This window comes from Bombina bombina, chromosome 5 (assembly GCF_027579735.1).
Source record: "Bombina bombina isolate aBomBom1 chromosome 5, aBomBom1.pri, whole genome shotgun sequence".
Lineage (NCBI taxonomy): Eukaryota > Metazoa > Chordata > Amphibia > Anura > Bombinatoridae > Bombina > Bombina bombina.
The window spans coordinates 377010806-377037838 of NC_069503.1; the positions used below are offsets into that span (position 1 = coordinate 377010806).

The 27033-nt window shown below is 35.8% G+C and overlaps 1 protein-coding gene across 1 annotated transcript in view; it reads right to left on the bottom strand.

Annotated features, from left to right (window-relative positions):
- The window catches only part of RFTN1 (raftlin, lipid raft linker 1), an 885191-nt gene that overhangs the window by 131110 nt on the left and 727048 nt on the right, over positions 1-27033 (bottom strand). Inside the window, exon 7 of the mRNA XM_053714209.1 lies at positions 16074-16189. Coding sequence (XP_053570184.1) covers positions 16074-16189 — 116 coding nt within the window. The remainder of the gene's footprint in view (positions 1-16073; positions 16190-27033) is intronic.

Here is a 27033-nt window from a genome sequence, read left to right on the forward strand (position 1 = left end):
GTAACAGCGAAAGACAGTGTGATTATATACCAGGTAACTAACATTCTGAATTTAAGGATCAAGAATCTGTTTGTATAAAAGAAGCTTTTTTGAAATAGTAAAAGGATCCTGGAATTTGTATAAAGCGCTTTTACTGTGACATTGTGTATCAGATACAAAGAAGAAGATTACTGTTACACGGTTTGATTACTTACTCCTACGAGTAACCAAGCTTCTATAGGCCCAAATTGGACACTTGTTTGTGTAGGCATTTAACAAGAGCATTGAAATTCATTATCAGTAAAATAACATTTGTTTTTAAGGAGATATGTTTTATTTATGCAGAGTGCGCACTCATAATATTAACTGTATTGCATGTATGTATTTTAAAGTGGAGAAATAACGATTGGTTTTAAGTATTTATGATTTAACTCAGAGTATACAATAAATGGGGTTCATATTAATTGTGATAATCCTGTGTCTTTAGCTTTTTTTAGTGCTTCTTAAATCTATTTTTTATTCCAAGCTAATAAAAACTGCAGGTGTCAAATGCTCAATGAATTTAACACATGTACTTTTACAGCTTCTCTAGCTGTCAAACATCAAAGACCATGGGCGCGATCACATATACGGCGCATGTTTCTGCGCAAGCGCGGGAACCGCCCATAATTTCACCTTGCACATCGGGGTATTACATATACTGCACCGTTATATGCTTAAACTGGCGTAAGTAGGACAAACTGGCGATCTTCTGAAATGTGCGCAAATACACATTTTAATCGTCGCAAGTAACTTACGCCAGTATTTTGTCCACGGAAAGTGGTCAAGAGTAGTTTTATGCAAATTAGGCAAACACTCGTAAAAATGAAACCGCGATTTCATATAAAAATGTGACACGTAATTACGCTATTCAAAATTCATATATAAACCCATATATAAAGAGATGAAGGTTATACAATTATGATTTCCCATTGTTCTCTCCTCCAAGTATTGTTGAACTGTTTTGAGAAGAAATTTAAAGTAAATAAGCAAGTATATGTCCACGAATGTGATAAAGTACCTACAAGCTCAATCCATTTGATTATGTTGTGGCTTCAAACTATTTCAAATACATAAATAAACCTTAAAAAACAATTTCATAGTAATACTGTCCCTTTAACCTTGAGATGCTGCTTAAATGTATGTGTTTGTTAAGGCTTCCAGGAGTTACGTTGCTTTTTTAGTCATTGCAAGGGTTGCTGCGCCTGCAATATCTGGCGAGATGAGAATGGAGTAGATTTTCTGACATCTGCCACGCGTAAGTCCTTACGCTGTATATTGGATACCAAATTGCGCGGCTGTTCTATGTTAGTCTATGGGTAAAAAAAATATGTCTGAAGGGTGAAATATACGCGTGTAAACCTTGTATGCTACGCCGTATATGTAATACCAAAATCGCGTAAAAACTGGCGGCGGAGGATTTTGCGGGCGACGCTGCATATGTAATGAGGCCCATTACTTTGTGCAAACATTTTCCACTTGTTGAGCGCGCTCATATACTAGGTTGTATGTAATTTGTTATCTGTTATGTTCCTACTGTACTGCTTTAAAAAACTATTTTAACAAACATGGTAATAATGCATTAAAAATGTTCACACTCACCTAGTATGTTAATTTATTGCAAGAGAAGTCAAACACTTTAAGCCAATTACAAGTGGAGTTTTATTTTATGCTCCCACTTGAGCATTAACTGCGCTAGAAATAAGATTTTGTGTGCGTCAGATTATGCTAAAACTTGTTTTTTGCTTGCGCGCTAACCCGACGAGCCCAAACAGATGAGCTTGGAATATCCCACACTGCAAAAACCTATTCCCCCATAGAAGTGGAGAGAGCTTAATATTTTTTGGGTCAGTGTGTAAATAAAAAAAAAAAAATTCATAACAGTCAAAAGAAAATGGGCTAGGAAAACACTTGCATACAGGTGGGTTGAATTGTATCCCTGAGGAAGGGAGAGAAAAGAGGGGCAAAGGGAGAAAAGGGAGGGAAAGGAAAGAAGAGATAGAGAAAAGAAGGGCAAGGGGAGAAAGAGGGAGGAAAGGAAAGAAGAGAGAGAGAGGGGGGGGAGGGGAGAAAAGGGAGGGAAAGGAAAAGAAGAGAGAGAGAGAGATGGGGGAGGGGAGAAAGGGAGGGAAAGGAAAGAAGAGAGAGAGAAAGAGAGAGAGAAAAGTGGGGAGTGAGAGGTGAAAAGGGGGAGGGAAAGAAAGGTAGTGAAAGAAGGGAGCAAGGGAGGGGAGGAAGGGAGGAAAAGAAGAACACAGTTTGAAACAATCACTGCCCTTCACATGCAACAACATACAGTATTTAGCATCATTCAGTAATGAACTTTTTAAGTGTCCGTTTACTATTACCTCGATGGGTTCATGAATGCAGAGAAAGCCAGCTATTAGTAGCTAACATATCATTAGCGCTGAGAGTTTTATGATTAGACATTGCATGAATGCAGAGACAGATAGCTATTAGTAGCTAACATACATTAGCGCTGAGGAGTTTATGATTAGACATAACATGAATGCAGAGACAGCTAGCTATTAGTAGCTAACATACATTTAGCGCTGAGAGTTTATGATTAGACATCGCATGAATGCAGAGACAGCTAGCTATTAGTAGCTAACATACATTAGCGCTGAGAGTTTATGATTAGACATCGCATGAATGCAGAGACAGCTAGCTATTAGTAGCTAACATACATTAGCGCTGAGAGTTTATGATTAGACATAACATGAATGCAGAGACAGCTAGCTATTAGTAGCTAACATACTTAGCGCTGAGAGTTATGATTAGTCATCACATGAATGCAGAGACAGCTAGCTATTAGTAGCTAACATACATTAGCGCTGAGAGTTTATGATTAGACATAACATGAATGCAGAGACAGATAGCTATTAGTAGCTAACATACATTAGCGCTGAGAGTTTATGATTAGTCATCACATGAATGCAGAGGACAGCTAGCTATTAGTAGCTAAACATACATTAGCACTGAGAGTTTATGATTAGACATCACATGAATGCAGAGACAGCTAGCTATTAGTAGCTAACATACATTAGCGCTGAGAGTTTATGATTAGACATCACATGAATGCAGAGACAGCTAGCTATTAGTAGCTAAACATACATTAGCGCTGAGAGTTTATGATTATGATATAACATGAATGCAGAGGACAGCTAGCTATTAGTAGCTAACATACATTAGCGCTGAGAGTTTATGATTAGACATTGCATGAATGCAGAGACAGCTAGCTATTAGTAGCATATATAATATATATTATATATATACATGACACACATACATATCCATCTTTAGGACATGTATATGTATGTATCTCTATGTATAAAGCCCTTTGGCCTGCCTTTTCTCTAACACCTGAGACTTCATATCTTATTTGAATACTTTTTATTACATAGTGTTATTATAAGTGTAACTGTACTTTGTAATGTATTTTTTGATGTGTTTTGTGGCACTTTTTTTTGTTTTGCCTAACAATTGACCACAGCTCTGAGGAGGCGGTAATCATTCTAGCGTAATCCAGTAACTATCAACTTGTAATACTAGCGGAAACCCAACACACGCAAACATCCGCAATATACCCTTTATCGCTTGCGCCTATCTGTTATCGCTCCACTCGTAATCTGGCTCTTTATTCTATCAAGTGTGTTACATGGCTCAATCAAAATGTATTACAAGTATTTATACATTTAACTTCAAATGATTTTGAGGTAGACCTTAGTTTATTTTTTAAATGGTTAACCAAATATTGCTAATGGTTTGGTTACTCTAATATCATAAGTGCTAGGGTTGCACCGGATACCATTTTTTTAAGTCTGAGTACAAGTAACCGATACTTGTTTTCAAATACTCGCCGATACCAATTACCGATACTTTTTTTTACTGTCATGTGACAGTTTACCAAGCACAATACAGACTAACTATTTAAGATTCCTTCTTTATAATTATGAAGGACTGTAACTCAAAAGACAATATGAAATAATAAAACTGTTTTATTTGTCACAAAGTTCACAGAACATGTTTATAAATAAAAATATTACAAAAAATATATTAATAACACAACAATAAATAACAAATATAAAATTACAACCAACCAAAAGTGCAATACAGTAAAAAAATAGAACAATGCACTGTTTAATCATGGGGAACAACACTATGGGCTAGATTACATTTGACTGGCAAGCTTTACCAATGATCTCATTACACTGTCCTACTCCATTAAAGTCTATGGAAATTGGAAATGTGAACAGAGCATTGGTAAAGCTTACCAATCAAATGTAATCTAAATCTAGTCCTATAATTGCAGGATGAGTGTTCATTGGAATTAACTTAATTTGTCCTATGAGTGACTCTTCCTTCAATTATATAATCTAAGGGTATGGATGGTTCCTCAGAGTACAGTATGTTTTGAACATAATTGTGCAAGATGAGAACTAGCAGTAAAAAAGGCAATCAAGCAATACGAATAATTTTTCAAAAGTTAGTGCAAGTTCTATTTAAGGAACAGAACAGAAGCATCTCTGCATGTTCAGCTATTAGTCTGAGCCTTGTTTTGCTATCAGTAAGGAGGTTTGACTCTAAGTTAAACAGTCTTTCACTTTCCACACTACTGCATGGGGCAGAAAGATATTTTTGGGCCATTTAGCCAGTGCTGAAAATCTCAGTTTATTAACTGTCCAGTACTTCAGGGGTTTGTCCTGAACGAGGTACAGTGATCTCTCCTAGAAAAATACAAATAACAACAATTTGTATTGGCTGAACAATAGTAAAACAATTTTTAGTTTAGTCTCCACTCCAGCTTAAAATGAAATGAGAACATGCAGTTTGAAAAAAAGTCACAAGATAGCATATGGGTAGGAAGTATCGGTTTAAAGGGACACTGAACCCAAATTTTTTCTTTTGTAATTCAGAAAGAGCATGCAATTTTAAAGCAACTTTCTATTTTACTCCTATTATCAATTTTTCTTCGTTCTCTGTTGCTATCATTATTTGAAAAAGAAGGCATCTAAGCTTTTTTTTGGATTCAGTACTCTGGACAGCACTTTTTTATTGGTGGATGAATTTATCCACCAATCAGCAAGGACAACCCAGGTTGTTCACCAAAATGGGCCGGCATCTAAACTTACATTCTTGCATTTCAAATAAAGATACCAAGAGAATGAAGTAAAATTTGATAATAGGAGTAAATTAGAAAGTTGCTTAAAATTTCATGCTCAATCTGAATCACGAAAGAAAAATTTTGGGTACAGTGTCCCTTTAAGTATCGGTGCATTACACGAGTACAAGTACTCATGCAAATTACTTGGTATCGGTATCGGTGCAACCCTAATAAGTGCTAATATTTGGAGATAGACTATACATCATAATGGATCTGCTTAGAAACAATGAAATGTGACTGGAACGGGAACTGGAGAACTTTATCTCTGGAGAGTTCTCTGAGTTTTGATTGACATGTGACCTCTAGTGAGCAGTTAGCTATAGCAGCTGCTCTAAATCTACAAGAAGAATGAATTATGGAGGAAACAGCCTCACTCAAAGGAAGCTTTACACTACAATGTATTAGTTTTATTGCTTTAAAACATTATTACATGTGGAGAGTGATCCAACCAACATCTCACAGCATGCCATGTCATCGTCATAGTTACAAAGTATATGGCGGTTTAGGGGACCAGAGTGGTCTCTAGTGTAGGGATGCACAATTTGTTTTGTGTGTGACATCACAGGCATCAGTAGTTCCACAGCATCTCATTAGGTAATTAAGCAAGTGTATTTGTATCACGATTTGTAAATTTAATAAAACTAAACACCTTGATATTGTAATTTTTTTTTTTTAATAAGGTGAAGTTAAAGTGAATGTAAAGTTTAATGAGCAAGTGCCCAGTTTTTAAAAATACACATAAAAACAGGGGCACTTTCATTCATTAAACTTTACATTAAGCGATTTATTTTTAAAATACTTACCTTTCTCTTTATGACAGCAGACCGGCGATCCTCCGCACACGTTTCTCTTGCCGTACCCAGCGTAGTCCGGATGACGAATCCGGCTGACTCCAATCATTCGTGGCCTCACGAGCTGAACGCCTTGGGGTGCACGCAATGATTGGAGGAAAGCCGGATTCATCATTGCTGTGCTAAGGTCAGCAGGAGTTGCGGGAGGAAGATTGCTGGTCTGCTGTCATAAGGAAAAAAGTAAGTAATTTAAAAAAAAAAACGCTTAAATATAAAGTTTAATAAATGAAAGTCCCCGGCTTTTAAGATAATTTTTATAAACTGGGCACTTTCTTATTAAAGGGACAGTCTACACCAGAATTTTTATTGTTTTAAAAGATAGATAATCCCTTTATTACCCATTTCCCAGTTTTGTATAACCAACACAGTTATAATAATATACTTTTAATCTCTGTGATTATCTTGTATCTAAGCCTCTGCAAACTGCCCCTTTTTTCAGTTCTTTTGACAGACTTGCAGTCTAGCCAATCAGTGCCTGCTCCCAGATAACTTCACATGCACGAGCACAGTGTTATCTATATGAAATACGTGAACTAACACCCTCTAGTGGGGAAAAACTGTTAAAATGCAATCTGAAAGAGGTGGGGCTTCAAGGTCTAAGAAATTAGCATATGAACCTCCTAGGTTAAGCTTTCAATTAAGAATACCAAGAGAACAAAGCAAAATTGGTGATAAAAGTAAATTGGAAAATTGTTTAAAATTACATGCTCTTTCTGAATCATGAAAGTTTATTTTGGCCTCAGACTGTCCCTTTAATCTTTACATTCACTTAAAAAAATTTTGTGGGTTTTCTCCTTGAGAACTGTAAGTACACACTGCAGTCTTTACAAGCCTAACCTTGCCACATATCTGTACCTAACTGGCCTCGGCAGAGATGATAAGTTTAAGGGACACTAAAGTCAAAATTAAACTTTCATGAATAGAGCATACAGTTTTAAGAGACCTTCCAAGTTGCTTCCAATTATCAATTGTGCAGTCTTTTTATATGCACATTTTCCTACTGAGCATGTGCAAGAGTTTACAATGCATATGAGTCTGTGATTGGCTGATGGATGTCACATGATACAAGAGGCCGGTAAATTGAAATAACTTTTGAAATTTGTCAGAAAAAAATGTACTGCTCATTTAATTTCAGAGCAAGTGCTATTGCATTGTTTTTTTATTATACTGTACATTTGTTGGTTATGAAATTCTACTGTATTTAATCGGTTATTTTAATAAACTGCAAAACAATGGAGAATTTGCAACAAAATGTCAGTGACTCGTTGTTTCAACTCCAGTAACAAACCCTGATTTGCTCCTTCAAGTAAGACATAGTGGTTGGTGGAGGCTGGCTATTGAAAAGCAATTGCAGCAAACACAAGTGTTAATGAATTAAAAAATGTTAACACTCACCTAGTATGTTAATTTATTGCAAGTCTGCAGACAAATCTTGTAATAACAAATAGATTAACAGTAACTAAAATTAACTTTTAACTAAAAATGTGATTGTAATCTAGTTTATTACAAATTTGTTATGGTAGTATAAATATTATTATAATGTATCTTGCTATTAGTTACTGCCTTCAATATAAAGCCCTTGCTGTAGTGGACCATTCACTGAAGATCATGTGGCTATAACCACTGTGAATATATTCTATTAAAACCACAGTAAATTCATACAGCGCTAGCAAGGATTCTGTGGGGAGGGTACTATACACAGCAGATGGGTCTGAAGTCCTCAGAATTAATGTTCTAGCAGGCAATTCATTATCTTATATTTGTGAGTACAATTTTCTTTATTAAACAGAGAGTTATTTTGGCATAATTCCCTTTTCATTTAGACTTCATCAGTTTGTTTATATATCAGTCAAATTAAGACAAACAGGGAAATTAAGTAAAATTGGCACAAGGATATGGCATGCTCTGTCTGAATCTGAAATGGAGAAGTAACGTTATGTTGACGGGTTTACTTTATCATGCACCTTTATGCTGCATTGCGCTGTTCACATATACGGCTAAATTACAAGTAAAGAGCAATTAATAGCGCAGACTGCGTTAACTTTTGAGTGACGTTGCAAAGAATAACACACAATATGATATTTTGTAGCACTCTGTATACTTTAAATGGATAGAGCCGGGAGCATTATTATAGTGCTTGTATTACAAGTGGTGAGTTAAATATTGCATTGGGATCAGAAGTTAAAATACTGCTGTAAAATGTACTGCTTTTTGAGACCAGAAGTCAACTATTATTATTATTAAAGGGACACTAAACCCAAATGTTTTCTTTCGTGGTTCAGATAGAGCATGCAATTTTAAACAACTTTCTAGTTTGCTCCTATTATCAATTGTTCTTCGTTCTCTTGGTATCTTTATTTGAAAATCAGGAATTTAAGCTTATTAGCCGGCCCATTTTTGGTTCAGCACTTGGGTGGCACTTGCTGATTGATGGCTAAATGTATCCAACAATCAGCAGGCCACTTCCTAAGCTTAAAGGGACACTGAACCCACATTTTTTCTTTTATGATTCAGATAGATATCTTTATTTGAAAAGCAAGAATGTAAGTTTAGAAGCCGGCCCATTTTTTGGTTCACATCCTGGGTTGTCCTTGCTGATTGGTCAGCACCAATAAACAAGTGCTATCCAGGGTACTGAACCAAAAAAACGGCTGGCTCCTTAGCTTAGATGCCTTCTTTTTCAAATAAAGATAGCAAGATAATGAAGAAAAATTGATAATAGCAGTAAATTAGAAAGTTGCTTAAAATTGCATGCTCTATATGAATCATGAAAGAAAAATGTGGGTTTAGTGTCCCCCTGCTTTTTCATATAAAGATACCACGAGAAAGAAGAAAATGTGATAATAGGAGTAAATTAGAAAGTTGCTTAAAATTGCATGCTCTATCCAAATAATGAAAGAAAAAATTTGGGTTTAATATCCCTTTAACCCTTTCACTACTGGGACTTCCAGACAAAAACTTGCCCAAAATACCAGAGCATATTTAGCATTTTTGCTATCGCTCCATTTAAACAGAAATAGAGCCTTGTTTTTTTTTTTATTTACCTATCAAATCTATATATATATGTTTAAGTAGACAACCCAAGGTATTGATCTAGGCCCATTTTGGTATATTTCATGCCACCATTTCACCGTCAAATGCCATGAAATAAAAAAAAATTGGTACTTATTTCAAACTTTGGGCTTCTCACAGAAATTATTTACATACTGCTTGTGCAATCATGGCACACATGTTTGTAAAGGTTTCTCTGGGATGCCCTTTGTTCAGAAATAGCAGACATATATGGCTTTGTGCACCACTCTTCTATTTTTTCCAGCAGTGAAGGGGTTAATTAAATATCTTAAAAGGTTAATGTTAGTTTTAGTGTAGAGATTAGCCTCATACCTGACACTCCCCCCCCCCCCCGCACTGGGGTCACCCCCATCTAAAGTACTGGCAGACAGTCTGCCAATAAAAAAAAATAATCTTTTTTTTTTAATACAATTTTTTTTTCTGCAGTGTATAATGGCCCTAACCCTCAAACCTCCCTGATCCCACTTAAAACAGCTATCTAAACCTCCCCTGCCCTAACTATTGCTGCCAGCTGGCAGTACCTATAAAACATTTTTTTATCAATATTTTTTTTCTGTAGGTAGTGTAACCCCCACCTCCCCCCACCAGCGATCTTTAGTTAAGGGGCCGCCCACATCCCCTTTTCTGTAGCGAAGATGCCCCATCCCTCCATGTACCTTTAGTTTAACATTTCTGTAGTGTAGGGCCCCTCCCACTTCCTCCCGCCTTCCCTGCTGGGCCGCCCATCCGCCACCCGACTCCCACCCACACCTCCCACCGGCTCCAGCAGAAGATCATTACAGAGGGTGACACACACAGTGTTACCGTCTGTACCTATCAGGCAATAGCGCTCCGGCTCCATATGTGGCAGATGCCTTAAGCTTCAGGAAACCAGATCTCAGCTGTAACTTAACAGCCTAGGGTGCTGGAGCTTTCTGAAGGGACGACGTGTATATATACGTGGTGCGGTATGATAGCCAAAGTACCACACAACGTATATATATACACGTCGTACTGGGTGAAAGGGTTAATAGTATACCATAGAACTACATAAAGAACTCCACTACTTGTGCATCATTAACTTAGCGCTTGATCAACATCCTACATGTATTTTACAGCACAGTGCACCCCTATAGAAGTCTATTATGCTTGGGATTTAGCGCACAAGTGCTATGTGTCATGCAGAAATTAGCTCTCCCTAGACTTTTGATCAAGCAATAAAAAACTAACTTTCAACTTGTAATATGAGCGCAAAACAAGAAGCCCAATTGATTGTACTTGAACAATGTTCCCAATGTTAACGCACAATAGCACTAACTTTTTTTGCGCTCCACTTGTAATTTAGGCTATAACCTAGCAATAAATGGGGTTTTTTTTAACTTAATTTTAACAGATTTTGCTTAAAATGTAAACATTTTTTTTTAAGTTACAAGTTCATTGTTCATATACATTATTTTTTCTGTTGGTGGAAAGGACATTTAGTAAAATGGTTTGTGTCTTTGGTGCCAAGTGACTAACAAGAAGACAGATCATATAATGAATTAGTAATAAAGGTGTAAAAGTTACAAGTATCCTATAATTTTGGTGGATATTGCAATTTATGAGATGGAGGTGTGAAATTTGAATCTTATTCAGGTTTAAAGTATGCTACCTATTTAACAATAAAAATGAAAGAGGTGCATTTTATGTCATATTTATGTGTTGCACCGGTTGTTTTATATGCGACTTTCTACCTGTAATTAACGTGTTCTTTAAACCGTTTTATGACCTTAATGTTGTTATTCAGGTATGGCCAAATGGCGTCACATGGGTCACATGGGCCTTCTGCACTAGTTTTTATGGCCTTTGGGATAAAGCAAAACAAAGAATGTGTGCCATAGGTTTTATGGCCCCAAGAAAAGGCACATACTGAAAGCTTCTGGTAGGTGGGAAATTGCCGGCCAAACTAAAAAAAAACCTTCTGGAGGGAAGAACAGCAACTTTACCTAAATCTGTCCCTTTGCTACTCAACATTTTTAGGATATATATTATTTTTATTTGTGAGATGCTTAGGAAACGGCCCATTTCTGGAGCACTATATTGCAGCAGTTTTGCAAGAATGTTATCCATGTGCAAGAGCACTAGAGGGCAGCACTATGTCCTGCCATGTAGTGCTCCAGATGCCTACCTAGGTATCTCTTTAACAAATACCATGAGATCAAAGCAAATTTGATGATAGAAGAAAATTGAAAACCTTTTTAAAATGATATGCTCTTACTGAATCACAAAATATTTTTTGGGGGTTTCATATCCCTTTAATAGCCATACATTTAATTGCAGCCCTTAAAGATTCTAAAATATTGATCTGTGGCCCCTAAGTGTTAGGAAGCTGGCCATCACTGTTGTTATTAAAAAGTGCCATTCTTGTTGTTTGTGAGACTTTTTTATGTGACCTTTTATAAATATGCACCCTTGCCTTGGTGTAGTATGAATAAATTGTTTTTATTACTTTTATTATTAATGCGATTATTGTTATTACTATTTTTAATAATAATAATACATTTGATGTGTTTCTTACTTAATTTAATACAGTATCTATTAGCAAAAAAACCAGAAGAAACACTGCGATCCTTAAAAAGCCTTTTAATGATCCATATTTGCAAAAATTAAAAAAAACACTCAAATGTGGCAACGAGCCTTAAGAACAATAATTCAGATAATTCATGTTCAGGAACCAGTCTGTCCTACATGTTTCGGTAGTTCCTTAATCATGGACATCTATTAGCAAGCTGATTTTTTCTACCTGTTCTACAGGGACCCCCATATTATTCCTCATTGTTCCCAGTATTTTTTCTTTCTTTTCACATCTTTCTACTATTTTGTATCTTTCTGATCCCCATTCTGTGCCTTTCTCATTTCCCTTTCCATTTAGGGCTAGATTACGAGTGGAGCACTATCGTTTGCGCACAAGCGATATCAGGTTTTCGAGGTAGTTTGTGCACAAGTTAAATTCTACCCATATTACAAATTGAAAGTAAATGCGAAAGCATGTGCGCAATCACGATTTTCGCTAGAATAATTACCACGGCATGTGTGTGTCCAGATGTATTTATATATACGCACACACATACACATATATAAATATATATATATATATATATATATATATATATATATATAATATTTTGTTGTAGGTGTGTGCACTCTCACTATCTTTCGCCAACCGCCAGGGTGCTATAGAGATATTTCAATAGTCTTTAGATAAGATAAGCACTCACTGGACTTCAGCCGTCTGTGTTATAAGCAATTTTATTAGTGACGTTTCGGTACAAAAAAAAAAAAAACAGAGGAAGGGACTGTTTTTTTGTCCCGAAACGTCACTAATAAAATTGTTTATAACACAGACGGCTGAAGTCCAGTGAGTGCTTATCTTATCTAAAGACTATATATATATAATATAATATAATATAATATAATATAATATAATATATATATATATATATATATATATATATATACATACATACATACATACATATACACACACATACACGCATTGGAACCCTTTGCAGTCAAGTAGATAAACCCATAAAAGATCAAATGTATGCAATATTCATATATATTTAATAAAGTGTTTAAGTATTTCACATTCCGATGTTCATCACAAAGGGCAATATGTTCTATGTATTTTAAAATGGATATATATATATATATATATATATATATATATATATATATATATATGTGTGTGTGTGTGTATACCTATATATAATCATTTATATATAGGTATAAATATATTTGTGCAAAAATCCTTCAGATAAAGAATAAATAGAATATATTCTGCAATATGCAGAACATTAGATTATGAAATATGCAATATAATCTCCTTATGTTGCGCTTTTAACTCCTTAACGACTCATGTCATACAGGGTACGTCTTGTACAAACTGGTCTTTAAAGACCAGCGATGTACCCTGTACGACATTAGGGGTTTAAAGCGGCTGGAAACGATCCTGATCGCTTCCATACGCTTTCCGGTTATTGCAGTGATGCACAGGGGCGCGTGCACGTGGTGGATGCGGGTGGGAACGGCTACACTACAGAATTTTTTTTGAATAAAAGAGGGATAGAGTGGGGTAAAATTTAATTAAAAAAACCATCTAAGGGATCTGGGAAGGGGTGGGGGGTTGGTCTTTGTGGGGGGAAGCTACACTACAGAAAAAATAAAGCATTTTTTTAGTAAACTGAGTACATCTGCCAGTACTGAATATGGCTACCAATAAGGTAGAGGGGGAGGGTTAGAGAGCTGTTTGGGGGAGATCAGCTATTTTTAAAAATACCTTTTATTTTAGAACTGGCAGACTTTCTGCCAGTACTTAAGATGGCGGGGACAATTGTGGGGTAGGGGAGGGAAGAGAGCTGTTTAGGAGGGATCAGGGGGTGTGATGTGTCATGTGGGAGGCTGATCTCTACATTAAAGCTAAAATTAACCCTGCAAGCTCCCTACAAGCTACCTAATTAACCCCTTCACTGCTAGACATAATACACGTGTGATGCGCAGCGGTATTTAGCGGCCTTCTAATTACCAAAAAGCAACGCCAAAGCCATATATGTCTGCTATTTCTGAACAAAGAGGATCCCAGAGAAGTATTTACAACCATTTATGCCATAATTGCACAAGCTGTTTGTAAATAATTTCAGTGAGAAACCTAAAGTTTGTGAAAAAGTGAACTTTTTTTTTTATTTGATCGCATTTGGCGGGGAAATGGTGGCATGAATTATACCAAAATGGGCCTAGATCAATACTTTAGGTTGTCTACTACACTAAACTAAAGCTAAAATTAACCCTACAAGCTCCATAATTAACCCCTTCACTGCTGGGCATAATACATGTGTTGTGCGCAGCTGCATTTAGCGGCCTTCTAATTACCAAGAAGCAACGCCAAAGCCATATGTCTTCTATTTCTGAACAAAGGGGATCCCAGAGAAGCTTTTGCAACCATGTGTGCCATAATTGCACAAGTCGTTTGTAAATAATTTCAGTGAGAAACCTAAAATTGTGAAAAATGTAACGTTTTTTTTCATTTGATCGCATTTGGCGGTGCCAAAGCCATATATGTCTGCTATTTCTAAACAAAGGGGATCCCAGAGAAGCGTTACAACCATTCATGCCATAATTGCACAAGTTGTTTGCAAATAATTTCAGTGAGAAACCTAAAGTTTGTAAAAAAAACTTTTGTGAAAAAGTGAACCATTTTTTTTATTTGATCTCATTTGGCGGTGAAATGGTGGCATGAAATATACCAAAATGGGCCTAGATCAATACTTTGGGATGTCTTCTAAAAAATATATATATATATATATACATGTCAAGGGATATTCAGGGATTACGGAAAGATATCAGTGTCCCAATGTAACTAACGCTAATTTTGGATTTGGTTTGGAAATAGCAAAGTGCTACTTGTACTTATTGCCCTATAACTTGCAAAAAAAGCAAAGAACATGTAAACATTGGGTATTTCTAAACTCAGGACAAAATTTAGAAACTATTTAGCATGGGTGTTTTTTGGTGGTTGTAGATTAGTAACAGATTTTGGGGGTCAAAGTTAGAAAAAGTGTGTGTTTTTTTTCCATTTTTTCCTCATTTTATAATTTTTTTATAGTAAATTATAAGATATGATGAAAACAATGGTATCTTTAGAAAGTCAATTTAATGGCGAGAAAAACGGTATATAATATGTGTGGGTACAGTAAATGAGTAAGAGGAAAATTACAGCTAAACACAAACACCGCAGAAATGTAAAAATTGCCCTGGTCCTTTAGGGAAAGAAATTGAAAAATGGCCTTGTCCTTAAGGGGTCAAATAACTGCGACCGTGTTTGCGCAACTTGTGGGTGTTCGGTTTATTCAATGTTTTCAGCTCCATTGAAATCTATGGGGGAATGCGATTTTGCGTTAGTGACTTTTCCAAGTCTATTTGTTATCGCAATTTTGGAACGCGAGTGCACAAACTTTTTACTTTCAACTCGGAATGTGAGCGTGCATCCCAGAAAGCAAAAAAATAATTAAACGGTTTTAACGCTCTAAGACGAGCGCAAACTACTGTTCCGATCGTAATCTAGCCCTTAGTTTGCTTTCATTTTCCAAACTCTCAGACCTCTCTAGGCCAAAAGGGACTGAATTAGCCTTGGTCCTGCAGCGATGCACAATCATTTTTTGCTGCTCATATTCTGTATTGGAAAGTGGTGGTTGATAATAATAATATTATTAATATATTTATACCAGTAATTTATATTGAAATTATATAAATGAAATCTCTGTTAAAAAGAAACAATTTCATATCACTTCTGTTGACCAACTCTCAAGATCCATTGATATGACTATCAGGAGAAAATTTGCATTATAAATAGAAATGTATACAAGCCAGCATCTAATCTGTATGCAAAGAATATGGTAATTCTCAAATAAATTTTTGCATGACAAAAAAGAATCCCTAAGCACAACAAGAACATACAATACTAAGCAAGTGAATGGACTTTTAATCTTTCCCATCTGAATAATTAAAAAGCTTGTGATTGATATTTCTACAACTCCTTCTGTCTTTCATATTAATAACTATATCAATTAGAAGGTAAACAGTGCGTGTATTTTATTAATAAGTTTCATTAGCTGTTTAAATAGTGACAAAAAAGTGTAAAATTTTAGTGTCTATAAAACAATGGGAGCTGCCATGTTGTAACTTAGGTTACCTTCTATGCTGTGGCCAATTAGGAACAATTAGAAACAGGTCACTAGAGTGTGCAGCCAATGCCTGGTTGAAATCTAACAGTATTCTGCACTTCAATTTCTAACAGAAGCTAAAAAGCTCACAATTTCAGAGTAGAATTACAAGAAAATGGGACAAAATAAATAATGAAAGTATATTGCAGAGTTGTTTTGATATATACAGATTATCATTTTATAATAATATCTCAAAGTGCTTAATGTATAATTCAGGTAAGTAGAACTTACTTCCAGAACTGTCCATTGTTCAACAACAATAGCATCATATCGCTTTACAATTTTTGGCTCTTGCTCTGGGTAGTCTTCAAAAATAAATACTCCATCTGTAAATTCTGAAGAGTTATCTGTGGAAACAGTGGAATAATTAAAAAGTGTAAATACAGAACAAATAAAAAAACAAAAAAAAACCAATGGCTATAAAATTATATAACTGATATTTAACTTTAAACATACCATTACTGTTCATGTTTCTGTTAAAAAAATAATTGGTCTCCCCTTAAAATCTAGTAAAACAAATTCAATCCTAGTACCAATCATGAACTGTAGGCTGACATGTTTCAAGAAAAATAAAATATTTTAGAGATGCAACTCAGGTGTAATTGGGGTTAAAGCAATAGAAATTAATGGTTGTGTGTAATTCGATGTCCCCATGGACAAGAAGGTATACAGAGTGAAATGTCTGACATAAGTATGCAGGATTACACTGATAGATGCATATAAGATTATGATTAAAGATGCATATAAGGTATGCAGGATTACACTCACAGATGCTTATAAAACACCATAGCTTTGTAGTAACCAAAATTACAGATACAATTAAAAAGCTCTTGAAATCATTTTTAACTTCTTAACCTAAACATGGAACAAGGAAATTCTTGTATTTATAAAAAATTAGTTAATATGCAGCACTGGTATTCATCTATTTGAAGCTTTGAGACAATTTGGAATTTGTTTCTCTAACCCTTAAGCCATTTTAGCTCAGACAGCTCTCACGCTGTTTTGTCGGTTTGTGCAGTTCACTAATTTCTCTTCTATATTTTTTTCAATGTACATTACAGCTCACAAAGAGGAATTAATGAAGAACCACTTGAGGTCATGTGGGTCACACTGTGGTATATGAATAAAGTCATATAAAGATTCCTATGAATCCATTAGTTATGGCATGGGCAGCTTTATAATGTGTTGTGCAGAAGACATCAATAGGCTATAAAAGCAATGAAGTCATCCCATCAATCCATATAATGAATCTGACACACATATGTCTAAGTGTTTGTCTGTTCAGTTTCAAGTATCATGTTCTTCCATTAATGAAAGCAAAACAATAATGCTGTTTTTCTGTACTATAAAGTGATATATTTATGTGATCTTACATTGTATAATACAAATGCAAAAGATGAATATGGAGTAGAACATAGAACTCTATTCAATTTAAAAATATATTTATACAATGTCACTTAGGTCTCGATGATCGAAAAGGGCTATGAAGCAGCGAGATATTCCAAGGGATCCACCGCTATGTTGAGCTGATCTTCGTGGCAGCAGACTTTCGTGGCCTCTGCTCCGCGTCTGCTTCCATGCCGGGGCCCTCTTCATTCAGGTTCCAGGGGCCCATCTTTGCAGCTCATGGAGGTGAACATCAGCGGAAAATGCCACTAAAGTCCACCGCTGCTGTCACGAAGATGGGCCCCGGCACCTGGACTCAGTATGAAGAGGGCCCAATGTCTGATCAAGAGGAGCTACATTTTTGATTGTGAGTACAAGCTTTGGGGTTAGTTGGGGCTTTGTGGGGGTGTTTTTTATTTTTAAGAATAGGCTTTTTTATTTTAAATATTATTTTTAGGACAGTTTTTTTAGGTAGACTTTATTATTTTGGGGAGTGGGGGTTACTTATATTGTAGAGGGGGTCATGTACATTTTTTTATAAAAGAGCTGTATTATCTTTAGGGCAATGACGTACAAAAGTCCATTTTAAGGGCTATTGGAATTTATTTTAATGTTACGCTTAGGTTTATTTTTGTTTTGGGTAGTTTTTTATATGGGGCATGCATATTATTGTTAGGTATAATGGTGTTTTTTTATTTTGGATACTGTTGTTTATTATTTTTGGCAACTTTTTATTTTATTGTAATTTAGTTCTAGGGATGGTTAGGTGTTAGTGTACTTATAGTTTGTGTTGAGAGGTGGCGATTTAGGCCTTAATCATCTGTGGGGGTAGATTAGGTGATTATTGATGTTTAGAATTAAGTAGGCTTAATCACTTAACCACCCTCCATACCTGTGTGGGGTTGATTAGGTGATTATTGATGTATAGCATGTAGTAGGCCATAATCACCTAACCACCCCCATACGTATATGGGGGTTCATTAGGTGATTAGGTTAGGGCAACTTAGGGTTTAATAGTGCATGTATCTACAATTTTCATAATGCATAATATTTTAAAGTATTGTATATAAATTAATATGTATTTAATTTTCCTTGTGTTTTTATTGTAAACATAAATATATTTTTAAAAATGTATATTTATGTTATAAAAGCTATTAGTTTTACAATTGTATTATTGCATAACAGGCATGCAGTTATGTAATTCTAAAATCATAATAAAACTGTCTTTTATAATGTATGTATGTGTATATATATATATATATATATAAAAATACATTAATATTTAAAATAATAAACACAACAAGCAATATTATCTACATTTTAATTTATATCAAATACTTAAACTAATATACATTATACATGACCATGCATTTTATTTCAAACATTGTAGATATAATGTGTCTGGCATTGAATTGCTATTCAATATTTAAAATGGTATGCATGGTCATGTATATTGTATATTGTATATTGTTTTAAGTATTGCATATACATTAAAATGTATTTATGTTAGATTGTTGTGTTTATTTAGTAATTCCATAGATATATATGTTAATATATATTTATGTTATAGTGGTCAGTAGAATTAAATTATATTTTTACATAACAGGCATGCAGTTATGTAGAACTCTAATTTTAATTATACTGTCTTCAATAACCAATAATAAACACAACAAGCAACATTAATTACATTTTAATTTATATGCAAATATTTAAATAATATGCATTCTACATAACAATGCATAATTTTAAATATTGAATATTTATGTGTAGAGTCTTAGCTTCTACAGTTAGTATTAGGTTATGGCACTTTAGGGAACAATGTTAAAATGATATGCATAGTCATGTACAATGCATATTGTATATATTTTTAAAGTATTGTATATATCTATAGACTAAAAGGTATTTAATGATGCTTTCTATTATTTTAAACATAAACATATATTTTCAAATACATATTTATGTTTGAAATAATATCAAGCAACAATAAATCCACTTTAAGACATCTACAATACTTTAAATAATCTACATTGTACATGACAATGCATATTTTGTCAAGGAGGTGTGGTAAACGCTGGAGGGCAGGCAAAACCTCACTGATCTAGCTGGGCTCCAGGAACTGAGCACTGGGTGTTCCAGAGGGGTGTAGGTTAGGCGTGACTTAGGAGAAGGTGGTCAGTGGGAGGTAGTGAGGCGGAGCAGGGGGAGTGTAGGTTAGATGTAGACGTAGGTATAGGCGTTCAGGGGAAGTTAGCAGGGCGCACTAGTGGGGGTAGGCTGCAAAATGATCTAAGATGTCTCATCAGTATGGAGAGGACCCTAAAAAAATGTTAGAAACACAAATTTTATTTTGAAAGATGTAAAAAAAATCCCAAAGATTTTAAATGATTTCTCTCCACTTCTGCAAGCTTTTGAACATCAGGCCATTAGGACCTGATGATCAAAAACTTGCCAGCAATACCAGCGTTGCTTACGGTAGCGGTAAGCTGGAAAAACGTGCTCGTGCACGATTTCCCCATAGGAAACAATGGGGCAGTTTCGGCTGAAAAAAAACCCTAACACCTGCAAAAAAGCAGCGTTCAGCTCCTAACGCAGCCTCATTGTTTCCTATGGGGAAACACTTTCTAAGTCTACACCTAACACCCTAACATGAACCCCAAGTCTAAACACCCCTAACCTTACACTTATTAACCCCTAATCTGCCACTCCGGACACCGCCGCCACCTACATTATCGCTATGAACCCCTAATCTGATGCCCCCAACATCGCCGACACTTATATTTATTAACCCCTAATCTTCCACCCCAACGTCGCCGCCACCTACCTACAATTATTAACCCCTAATCTGCCGCCCCTAACATCGCTGCTACTATAATAAAGTCATTAACCCTTAAACCTAAGTCTACCCCTAACCCTAACACCCCCTAACTTAAATATAATTTAAATAAAACTAAATAAATTTACTATAATTAAATAAATTATTCCTATTTAAAACTAAATACTTACCTATAAAATAAACCCTAATATAGCTACAATATAACTATTAGTTACATTGTAGCTATTTTAGGATTTATATTTATTTTACAGGCAACTTTTTATTTATTTTAACTAGGTACAATAGCTATTAAATAGTTAATAACTATTTAATAGCTACCTAGTTAAAATAATTACAAAATTACCTGTAAAATAAATCCTAACCTAAGTTACAAATACACCTAACACTACACTATCAATAAATTAATTAAATAAAGTAACTACAATTATCTAAACTAAAATACAATTAAATAAACTCAACTATAGTACAAAAACAAACAAACACTAAATTACAAAAAATAAAAAAATATTACAACAATTTTAATCTAATTACACCTAATCTAAGCCCCCTAATAAAATAAAAAAGCCCCCCAAAATAATAAAATTCCCTACCCTATACTAAATGACAAAAGTTATCAGCTGTTTTACCAGCCCTTAAAAGGGCTTTTTGCAGGGCATTGCCCCAAAGTAATCAGCTCTTCTGCAATTGACGTAAAGGGATTTGCGGTAGCCAAAAGTCGCGGAAGAAATGTGAGCGGTACCTCCCTGACTCGTAATACCAGCAGGCGTTAAATAGCAGCGTTAGGACCCCTTAACGCTGCATTTTAAGGCTAACGCAGAACAATAAATCTAGGTGTAAGACTTGGCTGATACAGTAATCTATATCAACACAACAAAATGTCTTGTAATTGATAAGTGTTTAAAAGTGTTTTACTGTCCCTTTAATCTAATCCAAAACAATAAACATAACAGTATCTAATAGTGCAAAATGACAACATCCATAAATTACAACGACCTCCAATGAATGCAAGTGACACAGTAAAGAATTTACACACACCACATGTGGGGGGAAAAAACTGTTGCCCTCTTGGATGTTGTTATAAATACACATAAAAGTCAATCACTATCAAAATGTAAAAAAATAATCTACAGCACAAACCCGCTTTAACCCATTGACAACCAGCACTGTACCCTGTACAGCGCTGGTTGTTTAGTCCTTAAGGACGAGCGCCGTACCCTGTAAAGAGCTGCTGTCCTGGGCCTCTTTCTACCGCAATCTCACTAACAGTGGTAAGATTGCGCTATTTCTGCACAAGTGGGGCAGTAAAGAATTAGAAGTGCAGAGAGGCCGATGACGATTGTAGGTGGTGTGGAAGGATCAGGAGGGAGGCAGGTGGGCAGTCCATCCCTGGAGGGGGAGGGAGGGACCACTACACTGCAGAAAAATTTACACAATAAGAGCGTGAGGGAGGGAGAGGGGGACCCTAGAGTGGAGAGGGAGAATTAGAGGGAAGAGGGGGCCCTAGAAAAATATCTCTTGGGGGGGGGCAGTTACACTACAGATTTTTTTTTAAGTAAATAAAAAAATAAATGCATTAAAAACTGAGTACTGGCAGACAGCTGCCAGTATCTAAGATGACAGACACTAGTTAGAGGGGGGAGGGGTCAGGATGGTGGGAACATAAGGGGGTAATCCTACACTGCAGAAAATAATTTTAAAAAAAAACAAAATTTAAAAAAAACAAGTGACGTTTCGGGACAGCAACAGTCCCTTCCCCTGTCAGAGGAAGGGACTGTTGCTGTCCCGAAACGTCACTTGTTTGAATTAAAACTTTTTGTCACAGTTGGAACTGTTCAGTGAGTGCTTCTTTGCTGCATTCTATTATTAACCTTATAGCACCCTGACAAGCTGCAAAAGTTGGTGAGAGTGCACTTACACCACTGTTTGGAATATATATATATATTGATGTGTTTTAAAGGGACAGTCAACCATAGAATTGCTATTGTTTTAAAAGATAGATAATCCCTTTATTACTCATTCCCCAGTTTTGCATAACCAACACAGTTATATTAATGTACTTTTTACCTCTGTGATTACCGTGTATCTAGGAACCTTCTTCCAGCCCCCTGATCACATGACTGTGACTGTTTATTATCTATTGTCTTAAATTTAGCATTGTTTTGTGCTAAATCTTAAATAACCCCTGTGCCTGAACACAGTGTTATCTATATGGCCCACGTGTACTTTCTGTCTCTTTGTGTTGAAGATTTAAAAAGCCTGTGATAAGAGGCAGCCCTCAAAGGCTTAGAAATTAGCATATGAGCCTACCTATGTTTAGTTTAAACTAAGAATACCAAGAGAAAAAAGCAAATTTGATGATAAAAGTAAATTGGAAAGTCGATTAAAATTAAAAGTCCTATCTGAATAATGAAAGTTTAATTTATACTTGACTGTCCCTTTAACCCCTTAATGACCACAGCACTTTTCCATTTTCTGACCGTTTGGGACCAAGGCTATTTTTACATTTCTGCAGTGTTTGTGTTTAGCTGTAATTTTACTCTTACTCATTTACTGTACCCACACATATTATATACCGTTTTTCTCGCCATTAAATGGACTTTCTAAAGATACCATTATTTTCATCATATCTTATAATTTACTATAAAAAAAAATATAAAATATGAGGAAAAAATGGAAAAAAACACACTTTTTCTAACTTTGACCCCCAAAATCTGTTACACATCTGCAACCACCAAAAAACACTCATGCTAAATAGTTTCCAAATGTTGTCCTGAGTTTAGAAATACCCAATGTTTACATCTTCTTTGCTTTTTTTTGCAAGTTATAGGGCAATAAATACAAGAAGCACTTTGCTATTTCCAAACCACTTTTTTTCAAACTTAGCGCTAGTTACATTGGAACACTGATATCTTCCAGGAATCCCTGAATATCCCTTGACATGTATATATTTTTTTTTAGAAGACATCCCAAAGTATTGATCTAGGCCCATTTTGGTATATTTCATGCCACCGTTTCACCACCAAATGCGATCAAATAAAAAAAATTGTTCAATTTTTCACACATTTTGTTACAAACTTTAGGTTTCTCACTGAATTTATTTACAAACAGCTCGTGCAATTATGGCACAAATGGTTGTAAATGCTTCTCTGGAATCCCCTTTTTTCATAAATAGCAGACATATATGGATGTGGTGTTGCTTTTTGGTAATTAGAAGGCCGCTAAATGCCACTGCGCACCACACGTGTATTATGCCCAGCAATGAAGGGGTTAATTAGGGAGCATGTAGGGAGCTTGTAGGGTTAATTTTAGCTTTATTGTAGTGTAGTAGACAACCCTAAGTATTGATCTAGGCCCATTTTGGTATATTTCATGCCACCATTTCAACGCCAAATGCGATTAAATAAAAAAAAAAGTAAAATTTTTCACAATTTTAGGTTTCTCACTGAAATCATTTACAAACAGCTTGTGCAATTATGGCACAAATGGTTGTAAATGCTTCTCTGGGATCCCCTTTGTTGAGAAATAGCAGACATACATGGCTTTGGCGTTGCTTTTTGGTAATTAGAAGGCTGCTAAATGCCGCTGTGCATCACACGTGTATTATGGCTAGCAGTGAAGGGGTTAATTAGGTAGCATGTAGGGAGCTTGCAGGGTTAATTTTAGCTTTAGTGTAGAGATCAGCCTCCCACCTGACACATTACACCCCCTGATCCCTCCCAAGCAGCTCTCTTCCCTCCCCCACCCCACAATTGTCCCCGCCATGTTAAGTACTGGCAGAAAGTCTGCCAGTACTAAAAAAAAAAGCTATCCTTGATAAAAAATAAATTTAAAAAAAAGGCATATTTACATATGCTGCTCTGAAGGATCCCCCCTTAGCCCCCAACCTCCCTGATACCCCCCAAACAGCTCTTTACCCATCCCCCTCTAACTTATTAGTAGCCATCTTTGGTACTGGCAGCTGTCTGCCAGTACCCAGTTTATAGTAAAACATGTTTTTATTATTTTTTTAAATAATTTTCTGTAGTGTAGCTTGCCCCCCCCCCAAAAGACCAATCCACCACCCCCTCCCAGATCTCTTAGATCGACATATATTTAAATATATTTGGCAATCACTGCCACTTTTCTCCCATCATTTTTCTGTAGTGTAGCGGTTCCCACCCGCTCCCTACCCCCGCGCGCGCCCCCTCGTGCACGCGCGCGCACCCGCGCGCTCACCCGGCGTTCCCGCCCACGATCCCGCCCCCCTCCACATCATACGGCCCATCGATGGCCGCCCACCCGCCTCCCAGACTGGCTCCCACCCACCAACGAAACCGGCCATCGATGTCCGGTACAGAGAGGGCCACAGAGTGGCTCTCTCTGCATCGGATGGCCAAGGGGGGTTATTGCAGGATGCCTCGATGTTGAGGCATCACTGCAATAACCGGAAAGCAGCTGGAAGCGATCCTGCTCGCTTCCAGCTGCTTTCCAGACCGAGGACGTACGCCATACGTCCTCAGGCGTTAAGTGTATTTTTATTGAGGACGTATGGCGTACGTCCTTGGTCGTTAAGGGGTTAAGTATGGGCTAGCTTTAGAATAAAATGTAGATGCATTTTTAGAATTAAATTAGTTAATTTAAATATTGAAAAAATAAGTGTAAAGGTTTAGTTTCTATAAAGTAATGGGTGCCACCATGTTGAAACCTTTACACTTATTTTTTTCAATATTTAAAATAAATAATTTAATTCTAGAAATATATCTAAATTTTTATTCTAAAGCTAATCCATACTTAAAACTAATTATTATATATATTTTTTTTAATGATCCTTAACACCTTAAGGACCTGGTATTTCAGAATAAAACTTGCCCAAAAGAACAGAGAATTTTTAGTATTTTTGACATCACTTCATTTAAACAGAAATAGACAGATAAAGTGTGCAAAAAGTAATTTTATTTATCAAGGTTTAAAGATCCTAAAAATTACAGATAGAAAAAACTGCTTCTACAAATTCCATTGTAAGAGGTCGGTGCCAGCTCCAATTCCTCTCCAACTGTGTATTCAGACCATGTAATTTCAGTGGAGTCTTTCCAAGGGCTTCATCTATAGGGTCTCTGTCCAAGTGAACATGAAAATGTAACAGTTCACAATGGCAAAGCATGTTAAAGGGACATAAAAAAATTGTATGCTCTGTCTGAATCATGAAAGCAAAATGTGGGTTTTATACCCCCCCCCCCCGAGTATACTCAATATATATATTGGAGCTGTTGCATCTTTTTAGTAAAGTTGAGTTACACAGTTCCATTTTGAGGTGCACTTTCGGACAGAGACACTATAGATGAAGCCCTGGTAAAGGTCAGTGCTGCTAAAGTTACATGGTTTAAAGACCCCTTAAAGGGACAGTCTACCATAGAACTGTTATTGTTTTAAAAGATAGATAATCCCTTTATTACCCATTCCCCAGTTTTGCACAACCAACACAGTTATATTAATATACTTTTAACCTCTGTGATTACCTTGTATTTAGGAACCTTCTTCCAGCCCCTGATCACGACTGTGACTGTTTATTATCTATTGTTTTGTATTGTGTTAAATCTTAAATAACCCCCTGTGTCTGAACACAGTGTTATCTATATGGCCCATGTGTTCTTTCTGTCTCTTTGTGTTGAAAAGAGATTTAAAAAGCATGTGATAACAGGCAGCCCTCAAAGGCTTAGAAATTAGCATATGAGCCTGCCTATGTTTAGTTTAAACTAAGAAAACCAAGAGAAAAAAGCAAATATGATGATTAAATTAATTGGAAAGTTGATTAAAATTAAAAGTCCTATCTGAATAATGGAAGTTTAATTTATACTAGACTGTCCCTTTAACATTGCTTTTATTACACAAAGCCTCAACACAGCCATCATTTGCACACTCTATCTGTCACTAATGGCTCTTAGCACAAACGATTAGATAAAGGACACCTAGCTTTTAGCAAGATAGTGCTCATTACTTTTTAGAAACTAAGAGGATTTCTAAATCCCACAGAATTAAATTACAGGTAAAGAATACAAAATAAATAATGAAAGTTTGTTTTACTATATATACTTAAAGGGACAGTCTACACCAGGATTTTTATTGTTTTAAAGGACCAGTCAACACAGTAGATTTACATAATCAACAAATGCAAGATAACAAGACAATGCAATAGCACTTAGTCTGAACTTCAAATGAGTAGTAGATTTTTTTTCTGATAATTTTAAAAGTTATGTCTTTTTCCACTCCCCCTGTACCATGTGACAGTCATCAGCCAATCACAAATGCATACACTTACCATGTGACAGCCATCAGCCATTCACAAATGCATACACACTTATTCTTGCACATGCTCAGTAGGAGCTGGTGACTCAAAAAGTTTAAATATAAAAAGACTGTGCACATTTAGTTAATGGAAGTAAATTGGAAAGTTGTTTAAAATGGCATGCTCTATCTGAATAATGAAAGTTTAACTTTGATTGAGTGTCCCTTTAAAAGATAGATAATCCCTTTATTACCCATTCCCTAGTTTTGCATAACCAACACAGTTATATTAATATACATTTTACCTCTGTGATGACCTTGTATCTAAGCCTCTGCAAACTGCCCCCTTATTTCAGTTCTTTTGACAGACTTGCATTTTAGCCAATCAGTGCTGGTGCCCAGGAACTCCAAGTGCTTGAGCACAGTGTTATCTATATGACACACATGAACTAACACCCTCTAGTGGTGAAAAACTGTCAAAATGCCTGAGAGAAGAGGCAGCCTTCAAGGGCTTAGAAATTAGCATATGAACCTCCTAGGTTTAGCTTTAAACTAAGTTTATTTTAGACTAGACTGTCCCTTTAAAAATGGAATATTACAATCTTAAGATATTTAATGCATTTATTACTTACAAAGGCTCAGGTAGTTATATATTATTCTTGCATTTCATCTTATGCTCAGTCTCCTCCGCTCAGTCCTGTTCTTGAATAT